The sequence below is a fragment of the Lampris incognitus genome, chromosome 8 (assembly GCF_029633865.1).
Source record: "Lampris incognitus isolate fLamInc1 chromosome 8, fLamInc1.hap2, whole genome shotgun sequence".
NCBI classification, from domain to species: domain Eukaryota; kingdom Metazoa; phylum Chordata; class Actinopteri; order Lampriformes; family Lampridae; genus Lampris; species Lampris incognitus.
Window position 1 is genome coordinate 52,453,135 of NC_079218.1, and position 23,442 is coordinate 52,476,576.

Below are 23,442 nucleotides of genomic sequence, written 5' to 3' on the forward strand. Positions count from 1 at the left end.
TTTTACATTACATGTTCATTTTGGAATAAAATTTCAGTGCCTATTTGTATTTTCACTGCTGTTATTCGTATTAACCACTACTCTGAGACATTGTTCACAGCTAAAGAGTGTTAAATAAAAATTTGGTGGCGATTAATGTTTTTTGTGTTAATTTAAGAGCAGTTAAAACAGACCGGTCAAATTTGACCGGGAACACTAAAGTAGGGGGCGGGGGGGGTGAACACGACAGGAGACTTAAACCAATAGGACTCACTGCTTCAGGCATTTTGACCAAGCTACCAAGTGTAAACTATGATTAGAAAAGGTGAAATAACACATTGAATAGGGAAAGAAAACGTTTATTTTAAGATTCTGTGTGTGCCCTGTGTGATGGCCTGGCGGCCTGTCCAGGGTGTCTCCCCACCTGCCGCGCAATGACTGCTGGGATAGGCTCCAGCATCCCCGCGACCCTGAGAGAAGGATAAGCGGTGGATGGGAGGTAAAAACTGTATTTTAGGTATTTGAGCTGTCCCTTGATCTCTTCTGTATTTTAGGGCAGATGACAGAAACGGGTCTGGTTTTATCGTTTTGATGTATTCTGTTGCCTCGTATCTACGTTCTAGTGCACGTGAACATTTGTTTTATTATAACGCAATATTGAACTATTGCGGTGAGCCACAATAATGTTGCTATTGTTCATGAATTAATTCGCATTGTTCACTATCTGTAATATTTTGGCTTTTTGGTTTTATCAGCTTGGGCGGAGTTTGAGTACTTTGGACTTTGCTGGGAACCATCAAACCAACCTGGCAACACTGTGCATGCGCACTATAGCGCTGCTGACGGGAAAAATAAACATGGCGGTGGAGATGCCGATGGAAGATTTTCCCTACTTACCTTCGGGAGTTAATGAGGGTAAAGTCTATATTTTATTGAATATATAATTTCTTACTGAATATGAGGCAACAGATATTTATCGACAGCGTTTTAGTTGCAAATGCTAAAGTTACACGCTATTGTTGCGTTGGCTTTCTATGAGCTAATGTTAGCCGACAATGCTAGCTAGCGTCTGAAGCTCCAAGGTCGAAGAAGAGCCTGCATGCATCCCTAGGGCTTCTTTTTAGTATTTTGTCCCAGTAATATGGGATTTTGTCTCATAACCCAGCCACGTTGTAGTTCTTATGAAAGTTGCATTACTAGAAGAATTGTTCGGATCGTGCACTCTAACAAGGCCTAACCATCACTGTCAGCCAAGCCTTGGATTTGGCCTTCTTTTTGTCCCAAGCAATGTGTGCGGTGTTTTTACATTGAAATTCCGCAAAAAATTAACTGACATGAATTTGCATTGAATTCACAGTTTACGTTAAAATTATATTTCTTACTTAATCATTCTTACGCCTTATACAAAGCACGTTGAACTGCATCAGTGTATGTGAAATGTGTCTTGAAAACGAACTTGCCTTGTCTTACATGAGCTCCATTCAGCCCAGCATGAATTTGTTTTGCAGTATTGGTTTTAGCGGTGCAGAATGAATTTTGTGCAAACGCCATGAAGGCCTGCTTATGTCGTTGTTGCGTTAGTGTTGACCTGCATCCAGGAATATCTTTCTAAAGGAGGTTACTGTGATGATGTGGCTGAAGGTTCAACAGGGCGATAGAACAGGGGGAGGGGGGAAACAATCCCAACACCTAAACATCTTAAAGGTAGAATGAGTAGGATTTTCGTTTTTATGCATGCTCAATAATCCAGGTAAGAAAATCAAAGAAAGTTGAATCAGTTCATGTGGATGGCGCCATTTTACAATGCTGTGATTGCAAACATTCCCGAACAAATGGCCATTGAAACTCTAGTTAATGGTCACACCTATATTTGCATATGAAACTGGTCGTTGGTTTTGGTCATTATGCAGCTGTATTGTTTATAAGTGTGAGGATACCTGCAGTCAGTTTGGACTGAAGAGGTCGCTTAGATGAGCTATGAAGCGTATCTGTCAATAAACGTAACCAAGGGCGTCCGGGTAGCGTAGCGGTCTATTTCGTTGCCTACCAACACGGTGATCGCTGGTTCGAATCCCCGTGTTACCTCCGGCTTGGTCGGGCGTCCCTACAGACACAATTGGCCGTGTCTGCAGGTGGGAAGCCGGATTTGGGTATGTGTCCTGGTAGCTGCGCTAGCGCCTCCTCTGGTCAGTCGGGGCGCCTGTTCGGGGGCGAGGGGGAACTACGTCCTCCTGGTGAAACTCCTCACTGTCAGGTGAAAAGAAGTGGTTGACAATTCCACATGTATCAGAGGAGGCATGTGGTAGTCTGCAGCCCTCCCTGGATTGGCAGAAGGGGTGGAGCAGCGAGCGGGACGGCTCGGAAGAATGGGGTTATTCGCCGGGTACAATTGGGGAGAAAATGGAAAAAAAGAAAGAAAAAAAACAAAAAAATAAAAATAAATTAAACGTATCCAGATGAACTGATTCAACCTTCTTTGATTTTCTTACCTGGATCATTGAGCATGCATAAAAACATTTTTGATTCATTTTGTTGAGGATTCCCTTAAACTTGTACATGAGTACAAGCAAACGGACTACAGAAACCACCTGAGAATTCAGCCTCAAATGCAGACAGCGGGATTACAACCGAAGAGCTTGCAAATTAAATCTTTGGTCAAGGGCCACCGAGCTAACAAGATCCTCCAGAAGGCACAGAGCCCGCTATTGATGCAAAGAGGAGCAGATCCAACAGAGACTCCTGTCGTGTCTATATGAGACCGCTTTCCAACGTGTGATTGAGTTCACGGATAAGGCTCATCTAGCACAACGTGAAAAGTCGAAAACCAGGCAGCAAAAGAATTTCGACCTACTTAACTGCATGCCAGAGACATCGGCAGACAGAGAGATGGACGCCAGACACGCCGGCGATGTGGACAAGTGGGTGAAGAATCTGTCTGACAGACAGCTCACCCAGGCGGAGAAAGACATCCTTGCTAAGGGGCTGAATTTTGCTGTCACGTCGAGGGAAATTCCGCTACTTGAACTGATCATAGCCATGGAATCAGTGATCCATAAAAACAACATGGCGGAGCAACTCCAGATGAAAATTTCAGCCTGCCTCAGCAATGCAAAGGCGCTGCCATCCAACATCAGTAGAGATGAGAGGAAAGCTGTCACGAATCTCAGTAAGGACAATAACATCCTCATCCTTCCAGTGAACAAAGGCAGATGCATTGTTGTATTAAACCAGAAAGACTATCATGAGAAAGTTATGACGTTACTTTATGACATGAATACTAATTAGCCCCTGAAACGAGATCCAGGCAGTGGTTACAAGAACAAGGTGATAGATTGTCTGAAGAATTGTGTACCACAGATTTTATCCAAGGGAGCTACACCTAGTCTGTATGGTTTACCTAAGATACATACACAGGGATTGCCATTGCAGCCTGTTGTTTGTATGATTAACTCAGTGACCTATAACATCTCTAAAGTTCTTGCATCTATTCTTAACCCATTGGTAGGCAGTAATGAACATCACATTCAGAACACTGGATTTTGTTGATAAGGTGAGGGGCATCATTATGGAGTGAGAGGCATCAATGGTCCCTTGTGGAGCTAAGTCTCTATTCATGTGCGTTCCTGTTGATGAAACAGTGGCAGTAGTCTGTATGAAATTACAAAACGACCCCGCCCTTAGCAATAGGACCACCGTTAACACTGACCAAGTGTATCTGCTCCTGAAACTCTTCAGTCCACGTACTTTCATACAGGGGGCAGTACTATAGGCAGAGGCATGGGTGTGCTATGGGCTTCCCCAGTCTAACCTGTACTGAACATACAGTACAATATGTATACATCCATCCATCCATTATCCAAGCTGCTTATCCCAATCGGGGTCGCGGGGATGCTGGAGCCTATCCCAGCAGTCATTGGGCGGCAGGCGGGGAGACACCCTAGACAGGCCACCAGTCGACAGGGCCGACACATTCGCATCTAGGGACAATTTAGTACGGCCGATTCACCTGACTTACATGTATTTGGACTGTGGGAGGAAACCGGACTACCCGGAGGAAACCCATGCCTACGAGCAGAACATGCAAAGTCCATACAGAGGACACCCCGGGATGACCCCCAATCCTCAAACCTATGCCCCTTCAGTGGATTGCTTTGTTTTTAATTCTCAATAACTGTCTTCATCAACTAAAATAACCAACTCATTTTGTTTCATTTCATAGTGGGTTTTGTTTTTTATTCAGATGTATGTGCCAGCTTTTTTTTTAAGGAAAAAACTCAACTGTTTCAACAAAATAAGACTACAAACCCTACTATCAATGCAAGGGAGGTTTTGCTATGAATGCATGCTCTTTTTTTGAGCAACATCTTGTTTCACAGATTTACTCACTCCTCGTAAGTCTTCCAGTACAACCATAGAATTCTCAGATGTCACTTGATAGCTCCATTGGGGCAATTTGGGCTTCAGCACACTCTAACTTTCTACTATCATTATTATGTGGCTTGTCCAAGCCATTGTGAGGTTGTGAAACCTCAAAAATTACTGCCCCCATTAATTGTTTCATTAATTGGGAAGGAAGCCCTGCATTTAAACAAAGTTATACACTGGGCAACTCTTTAAGCACATCCTTTTTCAAAAAATCTTTTCTTTTTTTTTCTTCTTGCTCAAGTCTTGCTTTTTAATTTAGAGGTTTGGGGAAGCAAGACAGGTTTATGCTGACATGCAACACAGCGGGTCCAACCAGATTCTAAGCCTCGGGTGTTACGGTTTGTTCCTGAACCATCAACACACCAAAAACATCTCTACCTCTAAACTCCGTCCTTCACCTTAACTATGCCAACTAGACACTGGTATAACTCACCCAGAGTCACGTCTTCCAGTCTGAGCCAGTGCTCCAGGCTGATGTTCTCCTTGTGGCCTTATACAACGACGCAGGCCGGACCTGGAGCACAAACATTATGAGTGTGATATGATGATGAGGAGTGGTCATATGATAATATATAAGATATTATATTACATATAATATATATGTATTATACAATTATTATTATACACATGTATTATATATATATATTCCGCTCTTCATTTGTTGAGCATGTTTATCGTTACCATTGATGGTTTCTGGAAAAAAAAACTATGTTGTTTTTATATATATATATATATATATATATATATATAGCTAGATATACATACATGTATGTATGTATGTATGTATGTATGTATATACATATATACATACATACATACATACAAGAAATTCGCAACATTGACTCTCAACCTACATACCTCATCTCAAAACATACCTTTTCAAGCTGGCAAATTCAGTCTGATACACGCTTCACTGAGTTGTTTTTTTTTTTGTGCAGATGATGATTTTAGGCTTATCTGTTGTATTAACTTTTTATTGACTTCCCTGCTTTGTTTTGATTTTATGCTGTCTGATACAGTGCTGCTTGTTTTTTTTTTGGTTTTTTTTTTTTTACTGTGTTCTGTAAGGTGTCCGTGAGCGCTCTGAAAGGCACCCACAAATAAAATGTATTGTATATATAACTTTGTTAAAAGTTATATATATAAAAGTTATATATACACTCAATGGTAGGGATAGTGCTCAACAAATAAGGAGCAAAATAATCCAGTTAGTCAAGTAAATTCTCTAGACGCTGGCAACACTTGGCTAAGTCTTCTCTCTCTCTCTTCTCATTTAGTCAAGTGAACCGATGATTGCTTATAGCATCAGCTGGACAGCAGATGAATGCTTATTGCATGAAACAGGCTTGTACTGTTTCATAGAGAATTTACTTGACTCGCTGGATTATTTTTGCTCCTTATTTGTTGAGCACTATCCCTACCGTTGAGTGTTTCTTTTAACAAAGTTATATATATATATATATATATATATAAAATCCAGTGAATCAAGTAAATTCTTTAATAGACAGTACAAGCCTGTTTCATGCCATAAGCAATCATCAGCTGTCAGTAAAGCTACATGGGAAAGAACATAACATATTAACTGCCTCGTCATGCACATCACGTGCACAATGTCCAGTGGGGAAGGGGGAGGTGCCTACATTAAAATACATGTGATCGCTAACCGTCCAGTTGGGGGGGGGGGGTGCACATAAGGTTGCGTATGTCTGTTGGCATTATTTATTTATAATGACAAAATAGATGCTTATATCTATGTCTGCAACTGCTGGCCAATTCATTCCTGTTATTCAATGTGGACATTTCTGGTTTGCAAATGATAAAGTACTTTTCAGTTTAGACATAGTTTTTTCTTCTTTTTTTTTGAGAGGATTTTCAAGGTGGTTAAATAATTCATGTTTCTGTCTGCCAATGACCAAATATAACGGCTTAAAGATGTTACATTCTTTAAACCGTTGTTTCTGAAGCTACACGTTTGCATTAAACCTTGAAACAACCCAGTTCTGTTTAGCAGTTCTTGAGTCCTCTGACATCAGTTGTGGTGGTGGCGGTCCTCAAACCCACTTAGTTCCTCAATAAAAGTGCGAATATCATCTTCCCATTGGGATATGAAATCAGGTCTTACAAGTGACTTGTCCAAAACATGTTTGCCACTAAGTTTTTCCCAGAGAAACGAAAGATGTAAATGCCTGTACTCAGTTTGTAGTTGATGTAGTTTTCATCGATTTTTTTTTTTAGTCTTTAGTCATCACAGCTTACTTTGCCAGCATGATTATAAAACAGCTGGTGTGCTTGTTGCTAGAGCTCTGGTTCAGGACATAACTTGTTCTACTGCTGACAAAAAAAACAAAAAATAAACAGGATAGAATAGATCAGAGTGGTTTGTCTCTTTTTCCAAAAAAAAAGTTGGAGCACCAGGGTAATTTTCACCAGGTAGCATGCAACCATTAAGCTCGGACATAACAGGAGCATCTACTTTGACTTGGGCTCATGACCTGTTTCAATTCATCCTGTCCTTATTCTGCCCCTCCTCCCACTCTTCACTACCCCATCTAAAATGAAACGAATTCCAAAAACACAGTTTTCAGAAAAATCAACTACCCAAATATAATGTAAAAGATTGATCCATGGATCTCCAACTCTTCAACTGATACAGGAATAAAGCCTGTCAAGAGCCCATGTCGAATTCAAATGACCTCCATCGTGTACACGAAACATTTTCCTAGGAGAACCGTTAACAGTGTATTAATGAATGGCAACCCGACCTCCTAAAAATTGTGTGTAGAGAAAAGAAAGTACTGTGCAAATAGAGGCTAATATTATGCAAAATAATTTACAGATGTTGTACATGTAACACATGCATGTAACTTTTAAAACCAGTATGACTGATTATTTGATGTTCCGTTGTTATTGCACATACAGTGCATCTGTAAAGTATTCACACCCCTTCACTTTCCCTACATTTTGTTATGTTACAGCCTTATTCCAAAATGGGTTAAATTCCTTTTTTTCCTTCATCAATCTACATACAATACCCCATAATGACAAAGCGAAAAAGGTTTTGTAGAAATGTTCGCAAATTTATTAGAAATAAAAAACTGAAATATTAGTGGTACATAAGTATTCACACCCTTTACTCAGTACTTGGTTGAGGCACCCTTGGCAGCGATTACAGCCTCAAGTCTTCTTGGGTATGAAGCTACAAGCTTGGCACACCTATATTTGGGGTATTTCTCCCATTCTTCTCTGCAGATCCTCTCGAGCTCTGTAAGGTTAAATGGGGAGTGTTGCTGCACAGCTATTTTCAGATCTTTCCAGAGATGTTCAATGGGGTTCAAGTCTGGGCTCTGGCTGGGCCACTCAAGGACATGCACAGACTTGTCCCGAAGCCACTCCTTCGTTGTCTTGGCTGTGTGCTTAGGGTTGTTGTCGTGTTGAAAGGTAAACCTTCGCCCCAGTCTGAGGTTCTGAGCGCTCTGGAGCAGGTTTTCATCAAGGATCTCTCTGTACTTTGCTCCATTCATCTTTCCCTTGATCCTGACTAGTCTCCCAGTTCCTGCCGCTGAAAAACATCCCCACAGCATGATGCTGCCACCACCATGCTTCACTGTAGGGATGGTATTAGCAAGGTAATGAGAGGTGCCTGGTTTCCTCCAGACGTGACATTTGACATTCAGGCCAAAGAGTTCAATCTTGGTTTCATCAGACCAGAGAATCTTGTTTCTCATGGTCTGAGAGTCCTTTAGGTGCTTTCTGGCAAACTCCAAGTGGGCTGTCATGTGCCTTTTACTGAGCAGAGGCTTCCGTCTGGCCACTCTACCATAAAGGCCTGATTGGTGGAGTGCTGCAGAGATGGTTGTCCTTCTGGAAGGTTCTCCCATCTCCACAGAGGAATGCTGGAGCTCTGTCAGAGTGACCATCGTGTTCTTGGTCACCTCCCTGACCAAGGCCCTTCTACCTCGATTGCTCAGTTTGGCTGGGCAGCCAGCTCTAGGAAGAGTCCTGGTGGATCCAAACTTCTTCCATTTACGATTGATGGAGACCACTGTGCTCTTCGGGACCTTCAAAGCTGTAGAATTTTTTTTGTACCCTTCCCCAGATCTGTGCCTCGATACAATGCTGTCTCGGAGGTCCACATACAATTCCTTTGACTTCATGGCTTGGTTTCTGCTCTGACATGCACTGTCAACAGTGGGACCTTATATAGACAGGTGTGTGCCTTTCCAAATCATGTCCAATCAATTGAATTTATTAGAGGTGGACTTCAATCAAGATGTGGAAACATCTCAAGGATGATCATTGGAAACGGGATGAACCTGAGCTCAATTTTGAGTGTCATAGCAAAGAGTGTGAATACTTATGTACATGCAATATTTCAGTTTTTTATTTTTAATGAATTTGCAAAAATTTCTACAAAACCTTTTTCACTTTGTCATTATGGGGTATTGTGTGTAGATTGATGAGAAAAAAAGGAATTTAATCTATTTTGGAATAAGGCTGTAACATCACAAAATGTGGAGAAAGTGAAGGGTTGTGAATACTTTCCGGATGCACTGTATATCCATGACTGTTTTCTAACGTTGCTTATTTTTTGTGTTTTTTTTCCCCTCCAGTGAATAAAATGATAGAGCAGCATGGCGATCTGTTTTCTGACTCCCAGTGTAAAATCTGCAGCGCTGTCCTCATTTCAGAGTCTCAGAAGTTGGCACACTACCAGGTCAGTCTGTTTTACTTTTTCAGCTCTAATTTGGCTCCAGGCTGCACTGTCACTGAGCATGCCCAATTTTTTTGTTCTTTTTGAATCTGAATTTCAGCTGATTGCTTGGACTTTCTGATTATTTTGCTGCGTGTTGTGATTATGATTAACACTAGAATGGCCAAGTCGGTCATTATGATCATTTTGGATTTTCAAAGTTTAATAACTTTGTAAAATAAAAAAAGATACAGACCTGCCGCTCCCTGAATTCTCCTAAATTTGCACATATTTGCATTTAAATATGTGCAATTGCACAAAAAAAAGAAGTTAAGATCTACCTAAAATGACCATGACCAGTCAACATGACTGTCTCCTAATTTGCATGTGATTGTGTGCGTCATGTCACTATTTATGACGTGTTTTGGTCACATCATTCCTTCGTGAAGTTCATTGCTTTGTCCTAGAAACACACTAGCATTCTCCAGTGCAGAGAAATAGTCTAAACTTGATTTGTGATTATTGCCAACATGTCTGGTTACAGACGCTGTTACAGATGCACCATGACTACCACCAAAGCGTTGCAGTATTTACAGGCGTTGGACAGCAGCCATTTTAATTTTTTTTTTAAAAGTCAAGTCAATTTTATCTGTGTAGTCCAATATCACAAATTACAAATTTGCCTCAAGGGAAAATACTGTTAAAGTTGTTAAAATGTTAATTTTGGTGTCAGTCGTTTCCTAACAGACTGCATTATTGAGCATGCGTAAACATAGGCAATGCATTGATATCTCAATTGGGTATTTATCTTGACAGAATATAGAGTTTAAAAACCAGCTGTCACTTTGACCACCCATGGTCGTTTTAGGTAGGAGTGAAATCTCGGTCGTTCTGGTGGTAATAATCATTAGGTCATCAATAGTTAAGTTTTTCTTATTAATCTAGTTTATGTCTTGTGTTTACCATAGGGATCAAAATTACACATGACCTCATTCAATAGGGTCTCATGTAATAGACATCAGCCACATCTCTGATTCTACTAAGATTTAAATTCATGTTGTCCAATTCTGTCTTTAAAGTAATCTTACCTGCCTGAAGTTAATTGAAATAGTGTTTTTTGCCCGCCTTTAATCGCTCTTTAAAGATTGTCTTCAAACATGGACCAGCTACTTGAGTCCAAACCCAGATCATTTTCTTTGTTAGTTGATGAGTGGCCACTTCATATTGATATTCACATCAGTAAAGGGTTTCTGAATCACAAAATAAGTAAAATGTACAGTATTTGAAAGTTGTTGGTTCCTTTTGAAATACTGCTGCTCTTGCTCGTGGCTCTGTATTTGATGGCTCAATTTGATAAAAACGCTTTTCAGCCTCTAATGGTCACTAAAGGTCAACGATCAGTAAAACCTGTAATGGCTTTGTTGATCTTTTAGATGCAACAGAAGTGTTATATGAAAGTGCATTTTTTGTATCCTATAGTTCTTAAAAGTGTTTATGTTAGCACAAGTGTAAAAGTTTACTGGTTTGATTTCCATACTCAGTTTCACTTTGGGGTATTAAAGTTAGCTTTTCCCTATGATATTGTTAAATCTTCAGGAAAATTCAATTCAATTTATTGTCATTAAAAACAATGTGCAGGCACATGTTAAAAATGAAATGAGGGCTATGGCTTCACCAAACAATGCAAGACAGACAGACAAACACAGCAAACACAGTATAAGTGAAGACCAAAAGCTAAAAATAAGTTAAAAAAGAGCAAGAGAACAAAATATTTAAAAATATCTACAGACATTCAGTGGGTGGCCAGGTTCAGGTGGGCAACAGCTTGTGGAAAGAAGCTGTTTTTGAGCCTGGTAGTGTGTGCTCTTAGGCTCCTGTAGCGCCTCCCAGAGCGCAGGGGGGAGAACAGTCCATGGTTGGGGTGGGTGGGATCTCTGCTGATCCTGAGATCCCTTTGAAGGCAGCGGTTGTGATAATTATCTTTTATGGCTGGGAGCTGGGTACTGGTGATATGCTGGGTTGCCTTGACGACCCGCTGCAGAGCTTTCTGGTCTACTGAGGTATGAATATATGAAAACTAAAGCTGATTTGGCCATAGAAAATCTTGAATATAGTTTTACTTATTTGCCATTGATGTGCTTTGTGTGTATGTGAAGAAATTGTGTCAGCATTGCAAGATCAAAGAAAGTTGAATCAGCTCATCTGGACACGTTTATTGACAGAAACGTTTCATCACTCATCTAAGTGACCTCTTCAGTCTAAACTGACTGCAGGTATCCCCACCCTTATGAACAATACAGTTGCATAACGACTGAAACCAACGATCAGTTTCATATGCAATTTGCCATGACCATTAACTAGAGTTACAGTGTTAGCGATCACAGCATTGTAAGATGTTGACAGATGTACTCTATGTGTACCCAGACACACCAAACCGGCTCGCAGTGACAAAGGCCGACTGTTGTGTCGCTTTACATCGCCTGCCGTCTGGGCCAAAAGTAGCACTTGAAAACACCGAAAAGACTACAGCCGACGGCCCTGATTCACTAGCTTAGCACTGATTCGCTGAGTTGAACAGCCAATCAAAGTGATCTCTCTCACTGACGGGCTCCGCTGATTCAACATGCTGAATCGGCTGAAAATTGCCGACGGTGCGGGACGCCGCAAAAACTAGGGTCACAGACGCTCACTGATGGCCCGACATTGGCCAACGGCCGACCATCGGCTTGGTGTGTCAGAGCCCTTCTCTCCCTCCTCGGTTCAGGGACAGTCGTCCCCTCTTCACATAAGATGGCCTCTTTGACTCCCCATTCAAAACAGCATTGCTCCCTATCGAGGTTGTCATCTTGTACATGCCACAGCATCTAGATGGGCTACAGTGCTAACCACTGGGCCACAGTTGCCCACGGGTGGCCCAGTGGTTAGCACTGCACCCTGCAGTGATGAAATGTTTTTCTATAAATAAACGTTGTCCAGATGAAGTCATTCAACTTTCTTTGATTTTCTTTACCTGCGTTATTGAGCATGCGTAAAGACAGCATTGCAAGAGTTTATCCCAGTGAGCATGGCTGTGTAAGAGATTAGGCATTAACACTTGTATTCATGTTTTGTTTTTTGTTTTTTTCAGAGCAAGAAGCATGCCAACAAAGTGCGACGTTACTTTTCCATTAAAATGGAGACGGAGCCTGCATTTAAAAAGTTAAAGCCGCTATCTTCTGACAGCGTGAGTATCTCCTCCTCATCAAAGGTTCACATGGGCTTTAAGATATTAGTCCGAACAGAAACATCCCATCCATACCTGACATTTATAAGAGGCTTTTGATTTTCTTTTTGCTGGTGTGTCGCAGACAACAGATAATCCACAAGTATCTAGTTATATCATTTTACTGGTAACTGGTTAATGGTTACTGTCTATGAGGACTTTAATCATAGAAGCCAAATGCAGAAGAAAGTTTTTGTACAAGACCTTTGCCAACAGATACTACAACACCAGTAACTGAAATTCAGGTTTAACTGTTTGACTTGGAGGTAGAGAAGGTGCTTACACAGCAACACTGGCACCTCTGTTTCCAGTGGATGATTGGGATTTGCAGTGGTCACACACCAGTTCTGTGTACACAGTTGCACACTGTGGGTGCGCTGCCCAACTTAGATCCAAAAATGAGTCAACACTGATGTGTTTGTATGTCTGTCTCTTACACCAGGACTACAACAATGGAGACACGGATCGAACTAAGGTGTGTCTTGTATGTAACATGACCTTTACTTCTGCCGTAACGGCGGAGTCTCATTACCAGGGTGAAGTTCATACCAAGAACCTGAGACTGAAGACAGTTGGGCCCCAGATCCCAGGTTAGTGCTTCTTAATCATGGCACTGTTGCCATGAAAAATACTTGCATTACCAGTTTCACCTTAAACGTCTTGAAAGGTCTGTATAGTTTAAAGGGGGAAAAAGACTTGTAGTGTAAAGGCAAATTTCCACTGGCTGTTGTGCGCACGTTTTGTCTCTGTGTTCTGTGTGGTGTGTTTCACATATGCATGAGGTTCCAGAAAACTAAACTTGGGGGTGCATATAGAGAACATACCCTCAACCTGACTTCAGCCCTTCAGCCACACCCAGTAGACACATGGACACACTGGTAAAATGGCTTTGTGTTGGCTCCACACATGCACCAGAGACATGGACATTGGCCCTCCTTGTTTTTGTTCAACAGAGGTCAGTTTAAACACACAGCAGGAGCAAATGTGGGGTACTAGGCCCAGCAGTTGGCTGGCAAATAGAGTGAATTTTTTACAGTGCTTTTCTAGCCACAACAGTCACTCAAAGCGCTTTACAATTAGTTAATACTTCACACACACACACACACACACACACACACACACACACACACACACACACACACACACACACACTCATTTGCCGATTCTGGTGTCCACCATGCAAAGTAGCAACCAGCTCATCGGGAGCAGTTAGGTATCTTGCTCAGAGACACCTCGACTTTTTTGCCAGGAGGAGCCAAGGATCGAACCAGCAACCCTCCAGTTATCAGACGACCTGCTTTACCTCTGATGGTTAATTTGATTAAATCAATGTAATACTACTACTACTTTTGGCTGCTCCCATTAGGGGTCGCCACAGCGGATCATCTGTTGTGTTGACATTATTACATTGATTTAAATCAGTGTAATAATGTTCTGTTAAATGCTGAGGGGAGGGGGTCAGTGTGCATGGTTGGCTTTAGGACAGCATGTGGGGCTGAGAAGGGATCAAGTGAAGGGCTGAAACACTAGTCAATCAACAGGAAATTATTAACTTCCACCTCCGGCTTGGTTTGGCGTCCCTACAGACATCATTGGCCATGTCTGCGGGTGGGAAGCCGGATGTGGGTATGTGTCCTGGTCACTGCACTAGCGCCTCCTCTGGTCGGTCAGGGCGCCTGTTCGGGGGGGAGGGGGAACTTGGGGGAATAGTTTGATCCTCCCTTGCACTACGTCCCCCTGGTGAAACTCCTCTCTGTCAGGTGAAAAGAAGCGGCTGGCGACTCCACATTAATCGGAGGAGACGTGGTAGTCTGCAGCCCTCCCCGATTGGCAGAGGGGGTGGAGCAACAACCAGGATGGCTGCAACCAGCCATCCTTGTTGCTTCTGAGTGGAGCAATTGGACAGGTACAATTGGGGAGAAAAAGGAAAAATCCAACAACAACAAAAAAGGAAATTATTAACTTTTATTTTTTGTAAAAATAGCAAACATTTTCTGGTTACAGCTTCACAAATTCTTAGATTTGCTGGTCTTTTTTCTGATCTTAGGAAAGTAATTAGTTGAGAAAGTAATTGATATAGAAAATCTTTCAGAACTGGGGCTTCTGTTTTTCCACCTTAACTTCTGTAGATAGATTAGAAATAGATTAGAATACCTCCATCCACAGAAAGTGGCGCTTTTAACTTGTTAAATCAACCCTCTCTACTGGTGCTTGACTCTTGATAGACTCTTTCCTCTCCAGCATCCTCCCAGACAGGCGCATTGCCTGCCCAGCTGAAGAAAGGCTCCGCTGAAGAGTCGAGTGGTGTCACAGCGAGGGGGAACAGCGACCCGCACAAATTCTGCTCCATCTGCCAGGCCTCGTTCAACAACCCGCTGATGGCCCAACAGCATTATGTTGGCAAGAAGCATAAGAAACAGATGACTAAGATGAAACTGCTGGAGACCTATGGGCCTTCAACCACACCAGGTCAGACCCTCCCCATGCCCACGCCCCACAGCTTCTCCCGTAATGCAAGAATGATGTCCTTTCTGAGAGGGAGACCATGACGCATGTGGGAGTCTTCCTTGTCATTGCTATCAAGGTGCTATACTGCTCAGCTAGGATGCTATGGTTATTCATTGCATGTACATTCAATACATGAATGCACATACTCAGGTGTGGACAAACAGTATTCATGTCACTATTATCATACCAACCCACTGCAGACAGCAATTTAGACTGACTTTAGCACTCTGGCTCGGGTTGATGCTATAGACCAGAGCAAGACAAGTTTGGCAAAAACAAACCAGTAGGGCCTGCACCACAACCCAGAAGTACACACCAATAGGATTTCCAAAGAACCAGCAAGGTTGCTCCCCACTGTTTATCAACTTTGCTGGTCTGAACTATGTGGCAATAACCATTCACCACATAAAGTCCCCTGGCTTGATCTAAAGCCTGTAAACCTTTTAACAACTGGCTCCCACCTGAACTGCCCTAGCACTAGATGTCAAGACTAGACAAAGTAAGGTAATGTCAACGAGCTCAAGTGAAAGTTATGCACATTACAGTATGTGTGCGTGTCCACATGTGCTTGTTCTCATCCATTCAGAATCCCTGGATGTGAAAGGATACTGGTGTTGTTTGTTCACCGCTTTTCTATCTGTCCTTAAAAAAAAAAAAGAAAAAATTTCGAGCTCAATCTAGTTTAGATTTAATGATATTTAGGCTGTTTTTTAACATTTTGTCCTTTCCTAATGATTTATCTCTACCGAGTCCTAATCTCTCCCAATTTCAAGTTTTGATGGTTCTACCTGGCCTGGCATGCTGCTACTTACCTGTCACTCTGGCTGACTAGCCTGCTAGCTAGTCAGTTCTCCGCATCTGTGTATGCTGCTCGCGGCCACAGGCTAATGACAATAGGCAAATTTCCTCCCTGGCTTGCTTGACGTTAAGATATTCCACTTTGGAACCTCATACTCAACGGGCTTACCACTCCAGGGTGCATCAATGTCTTTAAACACCAAGGACTTTTGTGTCACCCATGGTATATCCATAGAAGCAGCCGACGCAAGTTTATTTACTTGGAGAACTCATCCCAACTTTGGTCCAGAGAGCAAGCGGTGACACCTGCACGACGTCATCACAACAAACATGTGCGCACACTGACTGTCTGAGAGCCTTGGCCAAAGCTTTTCAGTCCATCAGTAAACTGTCCCATCTAAAACTCGTACTCTTCAGTACCTGTTCACTAAAAAATAAAAGTCTTATCCTCAGTGAATATATAACAGACAATAAGCTTGATTTTCTTAACCATACTGAAACCTGGCAAAAACTATTGGATTATTTCTCTTTAAATCAGGCTATACCTGTTGGATATTCATGTATGGACAAGCCTCACTTGGACGGTTATGGTGGCGGAATTGCCATTATCCACAGACAGGAAATCAAAACTACCGTTTTATCCATTCAGCCCCCCCAACATTATGTGTATTCCTTGCGTTCAAACTGTCTGGTCATAAAACTCATTATTTACCACCTCTCCCAAGCCTAATCCTGCCATTACCTTGGACTTGTCAGAATTTCTAACACAGCTCTGTGCTATATCACCATCTGTTTTAGTCCTGAGTGACTTTAACATCGACATTGACTCCACAGACTGCAAATCAGCAGCTGAACTTCTGGAAATTCTGATGCTCTTAAACATAACTGGGTGGTGCAGTTGTTAGCGCTGTCGCCTCACAGCAAGAAGGTCCTGGGTTCGAACCCCGAGGTTGTCCAACCTTGGGGGTCATCCGAGGTTGTCCTCTATTTGGAGTTTGCATGTTCTCCCCGTGTCTGCAGTGAGTTTTCTCCGGGTGCTCTGGTTTCTCCCACCATCAGAAAGACACGCATGTTAGGGTTAATGCTCCTGTCTGTGCCCTTGACCGAGGCATGGCAAGACGAACTGGAGTTGGTCCCCGGGCGCTGCACAGCGGTTCCCGACTGCTCAGCTACACAGCTCGGATGGGTTAAATTCAGAGTTTAATTTACACGGGGATCATTAAAGTATATCAAAATAAAAAAAGATTAATAAAATAAAATAAATAACTCAACATGTAGATTTCCCCACCCACATTAGACCCCACACCCATGACTTGGTCTGTTCCAACGGCACCAGCATCAGTGTCTAGCACTGATCTCACCATCTCTGACCATGTGGCCATCATCCTCCAAATTGACCTTCCCAACCACATTGAAAAGAAAAGGGGCAGCCACAGTGCAACAACCAGGGACCAACTCCAATTCCAGACCACCTCCAGTTCCAAAACTTTTCCCAATTGAGGTTGCGGGTTGCTGGAGCCTATCCCAGCACAATTGCCTATCTTTATTAACAGTTTTGTTTTGCTTGTCTATTTTTTCCTCTGATGTAAAGCATCTTGGAATATTTAGGAAAGTGTTATATAAGTCTGATGTATCATTTTTGCTGGTGTTGTTAAAACAACAAATCTATACCTCAAAGTTAGATCATAATCTTTATTATTTACAGTTGATTTGCGCTTGTCAGTTTCACCTGACCTGTTTGGTCTGCTACTTTTACTCTGTAATTGGTCTTCAGTTATTGTTCACATCACTGGTGTCAGCATTCAAGTTGAATTACACAAAAACACCTTTCATATCTTCAGAGTAATGTGAAAGAAATTACCACTAGATGTCCATATAAATTACCACTAGATGTCACTCTTAACTCTGTCCCATGCGTGTGTGTGTCCCCACAGCTTCCACAGTGAAGGGCTACCCTTGCACATTATGTAAGTTAGAACTCAACTCCGTGGAGCAGTACCAGGCCCATGTCAGCGGAGCCAAACATAAGAACCAGTATGTATTGCGGCCAACACTAAACACACACCAGGGTACTGATTTTACATGAATGGGCTTCAGCTTTAGCTTGAATGTTTATGTGAAAATGTTTCTTCTTTTTTTTTAACTCACAACTATAGCTTATTACCAGAGCGAGCTGAATGATATTGCGAAAAATCAACATTTTTTTTTGTAATATGTATTGCAATATCAAAAAGAATAGAAAGAAGTGACATAATTTCACCAGATGTATACAGCTTTTAATTTTCAATGCTCCATTTGCAAAGAATGTATCACTATAGCAATCCCTAGGGCGACTATAGAGAAATTAGGGTTGGGCGATATGTCAGAATTTTCCTACTCCCCACCATCAGCCCAACAATCGACGATTGCCGGAATAAATTTACAATAAAAATTTAGAGATGATGGGTTTGTTGCAGTGTTTTTCATTCATCATGTGTTTGTCCAACATAGGCATTTTTGTCCAACATAGGCATTTTTGCCTGTTTGAGTTTAAGAATGATATTGTATCTTTATCAAAGCAACCTGGAGGACTGAAGAAATCTGTGCTCAGAATCGGATACATTTAGTTAAGGATTAGTTATGACATGCTAAAAACATGTTCCTGCAAAACTGAGAACATCTTTGTACTTTTTTCAATAAAACTGTTATAAATGTGTATGTAGCAATGTCTATCCAACATGATTTGTTTTTTAGCCCTGATTAGTACAATTCAGTACGGTGACAGGCGCCATGACTGATGGTCATTGTAGTTCAGTAACACACTTGTAGTGCATGAGGTTTTGTTTTTTTTCTTCTTCCTGAAAACTGCATCCAACAGCATCACCAGAGGGAGGCGTTGGTTTAACTTCATCACAACACTGGAAGTAGATGTCAAACTGAAATACAGCTGAAGCCTGACCCTGTATCAAACTGTCCCATGAATGTTAACCATCCAGTAAAATCACAATGTTTCTCTGCAGATTGAAGAGGATAGGCATGAACCCTGCAGAAAACCAGCAAGCTCCAGGGGTCAAGCAGAACAACCACGACAATGCCAATATGAGTGACAACCAGTACGGGGCTCGCAAAGACCAGTATGGGGTCAGGCAAGACCAGTACGGGGTTGGGCAAGACCAGTATAGGGCTGTGGAAAACGAGTACGCAGAGGATTACCGGTACACTTGAGGCTGGACCTGTAGACTGGCTAGACTAGGCTGGACTCAGTCAGGACTCCTAAAGCCGCAAAAACAACCCCTTAACCCACTCCCACCAACCAGCGACCTCCTCCTCTTTATGACTCCATATGCTGCCACCCCCCACCCCCCTCGACCAACAGTACTTCATACTCCAGACCAGAATGGCAGTCGCAGGCTTGCTCCTGAAGGGATTTCTGGAAAGACAAAGTCCGAGTGTGGTTTATAAAGCTGAAGTTCTAAATACATTTCAATATTTTAGTAGTTTGGGTCCCAGGCTCTGTAGCCTTTTCCTGAAACCAGAAGCTCCATGACATAAAGTGATTTTAGCGGTATTATTCATGATGGCATTCTTAACTATGATTCCGGCAGTGACGTGACTACCGTCTGCATCACAGTTACAAATGTGTTCAAGAGCTTGTATTTGAGCTTCTATACAAAAATAAATGTGTTAGAGCTTTTATACAATAACAACAAAGATGTGTCTTATATGATATTTCCTTCTTTTTTTTTTGCAAATTAACCTGTTTGCATGAAAATATAGAGTACGTAACATCGTTTCCCTGCTGCCTGGTTGCTGTGAACGCTGCCATTGCAATCCCATTGTGTCTGTTTTCTCTCGACCTTTTGGACCTTGACCACAACCCATCTACTAAATCATCTTTCTGAGCATGACTAGTCTTTCTTATGGTTGTTTTCGGCGTGGTCATACTGCTTCCCTTTTGAAACTACACATTCTGTCATTTTTCATTCATACCTTCGGTCAAACCTCTTCCCTGAGGTATGGATGAACTGATTTTGATTGTGAGGATTCATAATAGGACCAGCACCAGACTGATATTGGATATCTTACTCATTGGATCCCAACAGCGGTCCTCTGGGACCTTCATGGTGCTGGTTTTTGACTATAGTGTTTGTTGGATGACTGCAGGATAGAAAGCAGCCATGCTGAAGGTCTCCTTGGACCGTAGTTGAGAACCAGTTGCGGGTGCACTCAATTTGTCTTTCCATGTATCTTAAAGGAAATTGCTTGCCCCCCCCCCCCCCCGTTATCCTTGGACTTATTTTAATAGTTTTTGACATTTTGTATATCAGTTATGATATTTTACTCATGTTAGTCATCCCATAAGAAACGGTTGTAGAATGGAGTCCAGCAGTGGTCCCTTGTCAAAAATATTCAAAATGAAGCCAGTGAGTAAAATTATATAACTGATATATATGATGGATAAAACTATGAAAATAAGGTTCAGGTTGGGGGAAAAATGGAATTTTCCTCTGAACAACCTGCAAAAGTGTCATTAATGTGGTCAGTTACTATAGATGTCTTGATGTGTAGATGGCTCCAGATGGTTTGTTTCAGGTCACATTTCAGATGAGCTGGGAGCATCTCTGGCATCCTGTCCACCTGTTTGAGTCTTTAGTTATTTGTCATTGAATTCCAAGTAGACCTCTGGGGGGGAAAAAAAGATTTGCAGATGATGTTACCATGCGTACAAACTTGTTAGAACACAAAACTAGTAACGTATCCTATTACTGAGTTAATGGAGCTCTGTAGAACATGGCTGGGTTTTGTCTGGGCTACATAGATTTTTGATCACGTTGTGAACCTAGCCACTTCCGTACCTGGTATGAAGTTTCTTTTTATCCTAATTTTAAAGTGTGAATGTAAAATGTCCTTGTTTGACAAGGGCTTTTTTTTTTATATGTATGTATGTGAGCATGTGTGTGTGTGTGTGTGTGTGTGTGTGTGTGTGTGTGTGTGTGCGTGTGTGTTACTACTTAAAGTGACACTTAGGTTAATTGAAAACTGTCCAAAATAAAATGACTTATCAAACGGCTCAACCAGAGAAAGTATCTTCAACAGCTTCATCAACCATGTGGTTTTTTCTGAACTTCTGTAGTTGGTTCAAGGCTGGACTAAATCACAGACTGCTAGTATGGGTTTGAATTATCTGGATAGGATATAGATTCTTGGGAATTGTCCCGTTGAAATGGTCAGTCCAGTATCGGGTCTGGTATCAGGATTTTGTACCAGATCCGGTATCGGGTCTGATATCAGGTGATTCAGAAGGCTCGGCTCTCTGCTCATGTGCTTGTACATAGTATTTCTTATATGATATTGGCTGTGTGCTGTTTAAGAGTCGCCTAAAGTTTAAAAGTTCTTATTTAGTTTTTTCCTCAAGTGATAATTTACTGGTGACTTAATTTAGTCATAGGTCAAGCAGAAATATCATTATTGTTTTATTTCAAAGCCTGTATATATTTAAAAGAAATGTTAGAAGACACTCGTAGGTTCATTGTTGAGTCGTTTTTTCGTCCTGTGCTACTTTCAGAAGTTCAGTGAGTTCTAACAGTAGGTGTCACTATATTCACTTGGCAGCTTTTCTCAGTTTTTTTCATTTAAAATCACCTCGGTTGTCTGTCACTGTCTGGCAGCCTGTCAAGTCCCAGTCACACTCATTTCACATTTACTTCCTAACCTGCTGTGTGTTTGTGTGTCACGAGATGGACACATGTAATGTTTCTGTTTGACCCTCCGCAAAGACGTCTGCTGGAGACTGCCTCACCCAGAGACGGTGGAGATGGAGTGACATGAGCTTTTTGTTTTCCTATTTTATTACCACCAAAGCTGCCATCTAGACAACAAATGAGCGCACTTGGTTTTTAGTAATTAGAGCTTTGGGAATTCTGTCGCATTTGTCAATCCAGAAACTTCTGTGTTTACTAATGGGAAAATAATGTCCTCATTTGCAGGTCAAGTTTCATGAAATTCTGTTTTCATACCAACTCTCACCTGCAGAAAACAATGGCACCTTTTAAGTGACGGCTTGTTGAAAGCTGACGTGTGTCAGAGCTCCCGTCTGACTCCAGCACCATGTGGTTGATGGGATAGTGTGTGTTTTTGGACAGCGATCAAATGGTTTTAATGGTTTTAGAAACCATTAACCTGATCCTTATGCTTTCCTGTAGGCATGCCAGTACAGACCATCAGCCACTCTCAACACAACCATTCAAACCATAGAAAAATTCCATAATGGTTCTTATGGGGGGTTTTCCAGCAGGAATCAAATGCATTGTGTCTCAAACAATCATCGAATGCAGACTCTTCCAGAATGGAAATAGGAAAGCTGAAGAACACAGCTTAATAAGCCTCAAGTCGGTTTAGGAGTTGAAACTGATTTTGATAAACTGAGAAATATTTTTCTCCTTTTGGGGGGATTCAAGGTTATTGAAGTTGCGTGGCTCCATCTGCATAAAGCAGTTTGAAGATGAACAATGAAATGTCCATAAGGATGAGTTTCTGCTCAACACTGTCAGTGGATGTAAAGCAGTGGTTAAATAAGGAAGAATTATGTAATAAGCCTTTTGCTAACGTATGATTTTCTTTGTGCTGTTCACTTTTTTACCCTTTTTTGTTGAAAAGTGAAAAGCTTGTGCATTATTTTCTGTTGCCTCATCTTAGATGTGAACTTTGCAAAGTGAGGAAAGGAAATGCCCACATAGTTCATCAGACCAGCCTGTTAGATGCATGGTTTGTGCTCCAGAGTTGCTGTCAAATAGGGGAAGTCATGATTACTTAAAAAAGTGATGTCAAACTGGAATTTTTCTTTTTGTCGATGTTTTTTTTTTTAACAAACTGACCAATTTCAATGAATGTCTCCATACATTTGTCAGCTGAAGTTAGATGGATTTTCATTTGGATGTAATTCATACAAAGAGGGCTTTATGCATATAGGAACTGATTCTATAATCCATGGTGTAAAAAAACAGCAGGATGGCCTTGTTTTGTTGGTCATTGTTGGTGTGTTCGCTGTTGTGCTATAAAGGATAAGATTTATTTTCAGTACAAGCTATGTATGGAGAAAAGAGCTAGTAAGATGTACATCTAGTAAAATGTTTGAAGAGAGCCCGTTTGTCTGTCTCTCTTTTTTATTTCAGAAACAGAAACTTTGTCGTTTCATTTCATGCACTTGCGCACATGAAAGGAAATGAAACATTGTTTCCCCCAGCCCACGGCAGTGCAACACAAAGACAAAAACACATATCCAAAACTACAAGAACGCATATATACAAACTAACACACAAAACTAAACTAAAAAAAAAATCACTGTCCAGGAGAACGAACGCCAAACAGGATGACTGTCGGAAATGCTGGTCTGCATGGGCTAGCAGTTAGCTTGGCCCTCTCCGCTTCCATGTGCTGTCAGATTGCTCTCGGTGTTTCCTCTTCGGGCGTAGCTCCGGGCAGTGCCATGGTCATTGGGCTTACAGGAGGCAGCAGACCAAGCTCCCTCAGCCGATCCAACGCCAGCTGTCCCAGCCTTTGACACACCTCCCCATACTCCACACGACGACACTAAAAACACGGTCAAGGCTACGCGAGGCCGCCGCCAGACCGCCCTCTGTGTTATCGGTACTGACGGTCTGCGTGGGCTAGCAGTTAGCTTAGCCTGCCCCACTTCCACGTCCTGTCAGACCGCCCACGGTGTTACCTCTTCAGGCACAGCTCCAGGCAGGACCATGGTCCCTGGGCCCGCAGGATGCAGCAGACCAAGCTCTCCCAGCCA

The 23,442-nt window shown here is 41.9% G+C and overlaps 1 protein-coding gene across 1 annotated transcript; it reads left to right on the forward strand.

Moving 5' to 3' along the window:
• The first annotated feature begins 800 nt into the window (after positions 1–800).
• znf346 (zinc finger protein 346) lies at positions 801–22,776 on the forward strand. Its single transcript, XM_056284864.1, has 7 exons — positions 801–894; positions 9,015–9,118; positions 12,222–12,317; positions 12,799–12,946; positions 14,598–14,825; positions 17,597–17,696; positions 18,662–22,776. The coding sequence occupies exons 1-7, from the start codon at positions 801–803 to the stop codon at positions 18,864–18,866; spliced, it is 975 nt and encodes a 324-aa protein (XP_056140839.1). The 3' UTR covers positions 18,867–22,776.
• Positions 22,777–23,442: the final 666 nt, after the last annotated feature.

Coding starts and splice junctions, on each gene's coding strand:
- znf346 (XM_056284864.1), top strand. CDS start 801: ATGCGCACTATAGCGCTGCTGACGGGAAAAATAAACATGGCGGTGGAG. Junction 12,318..12,798: donor AGCCGCTATCTTCTGACAGC/GTGAGTATCTCC, acceptor CTCTTACACCAG/GACTACAACAATGGAGACAC. Junction 17,697..18,661: donor GGAGCCAAACATAAGAACCA/GTATGTATTGCG, acceptor GTTTCTCTGCAG/ATTGAAGAGGATAGGCATGA.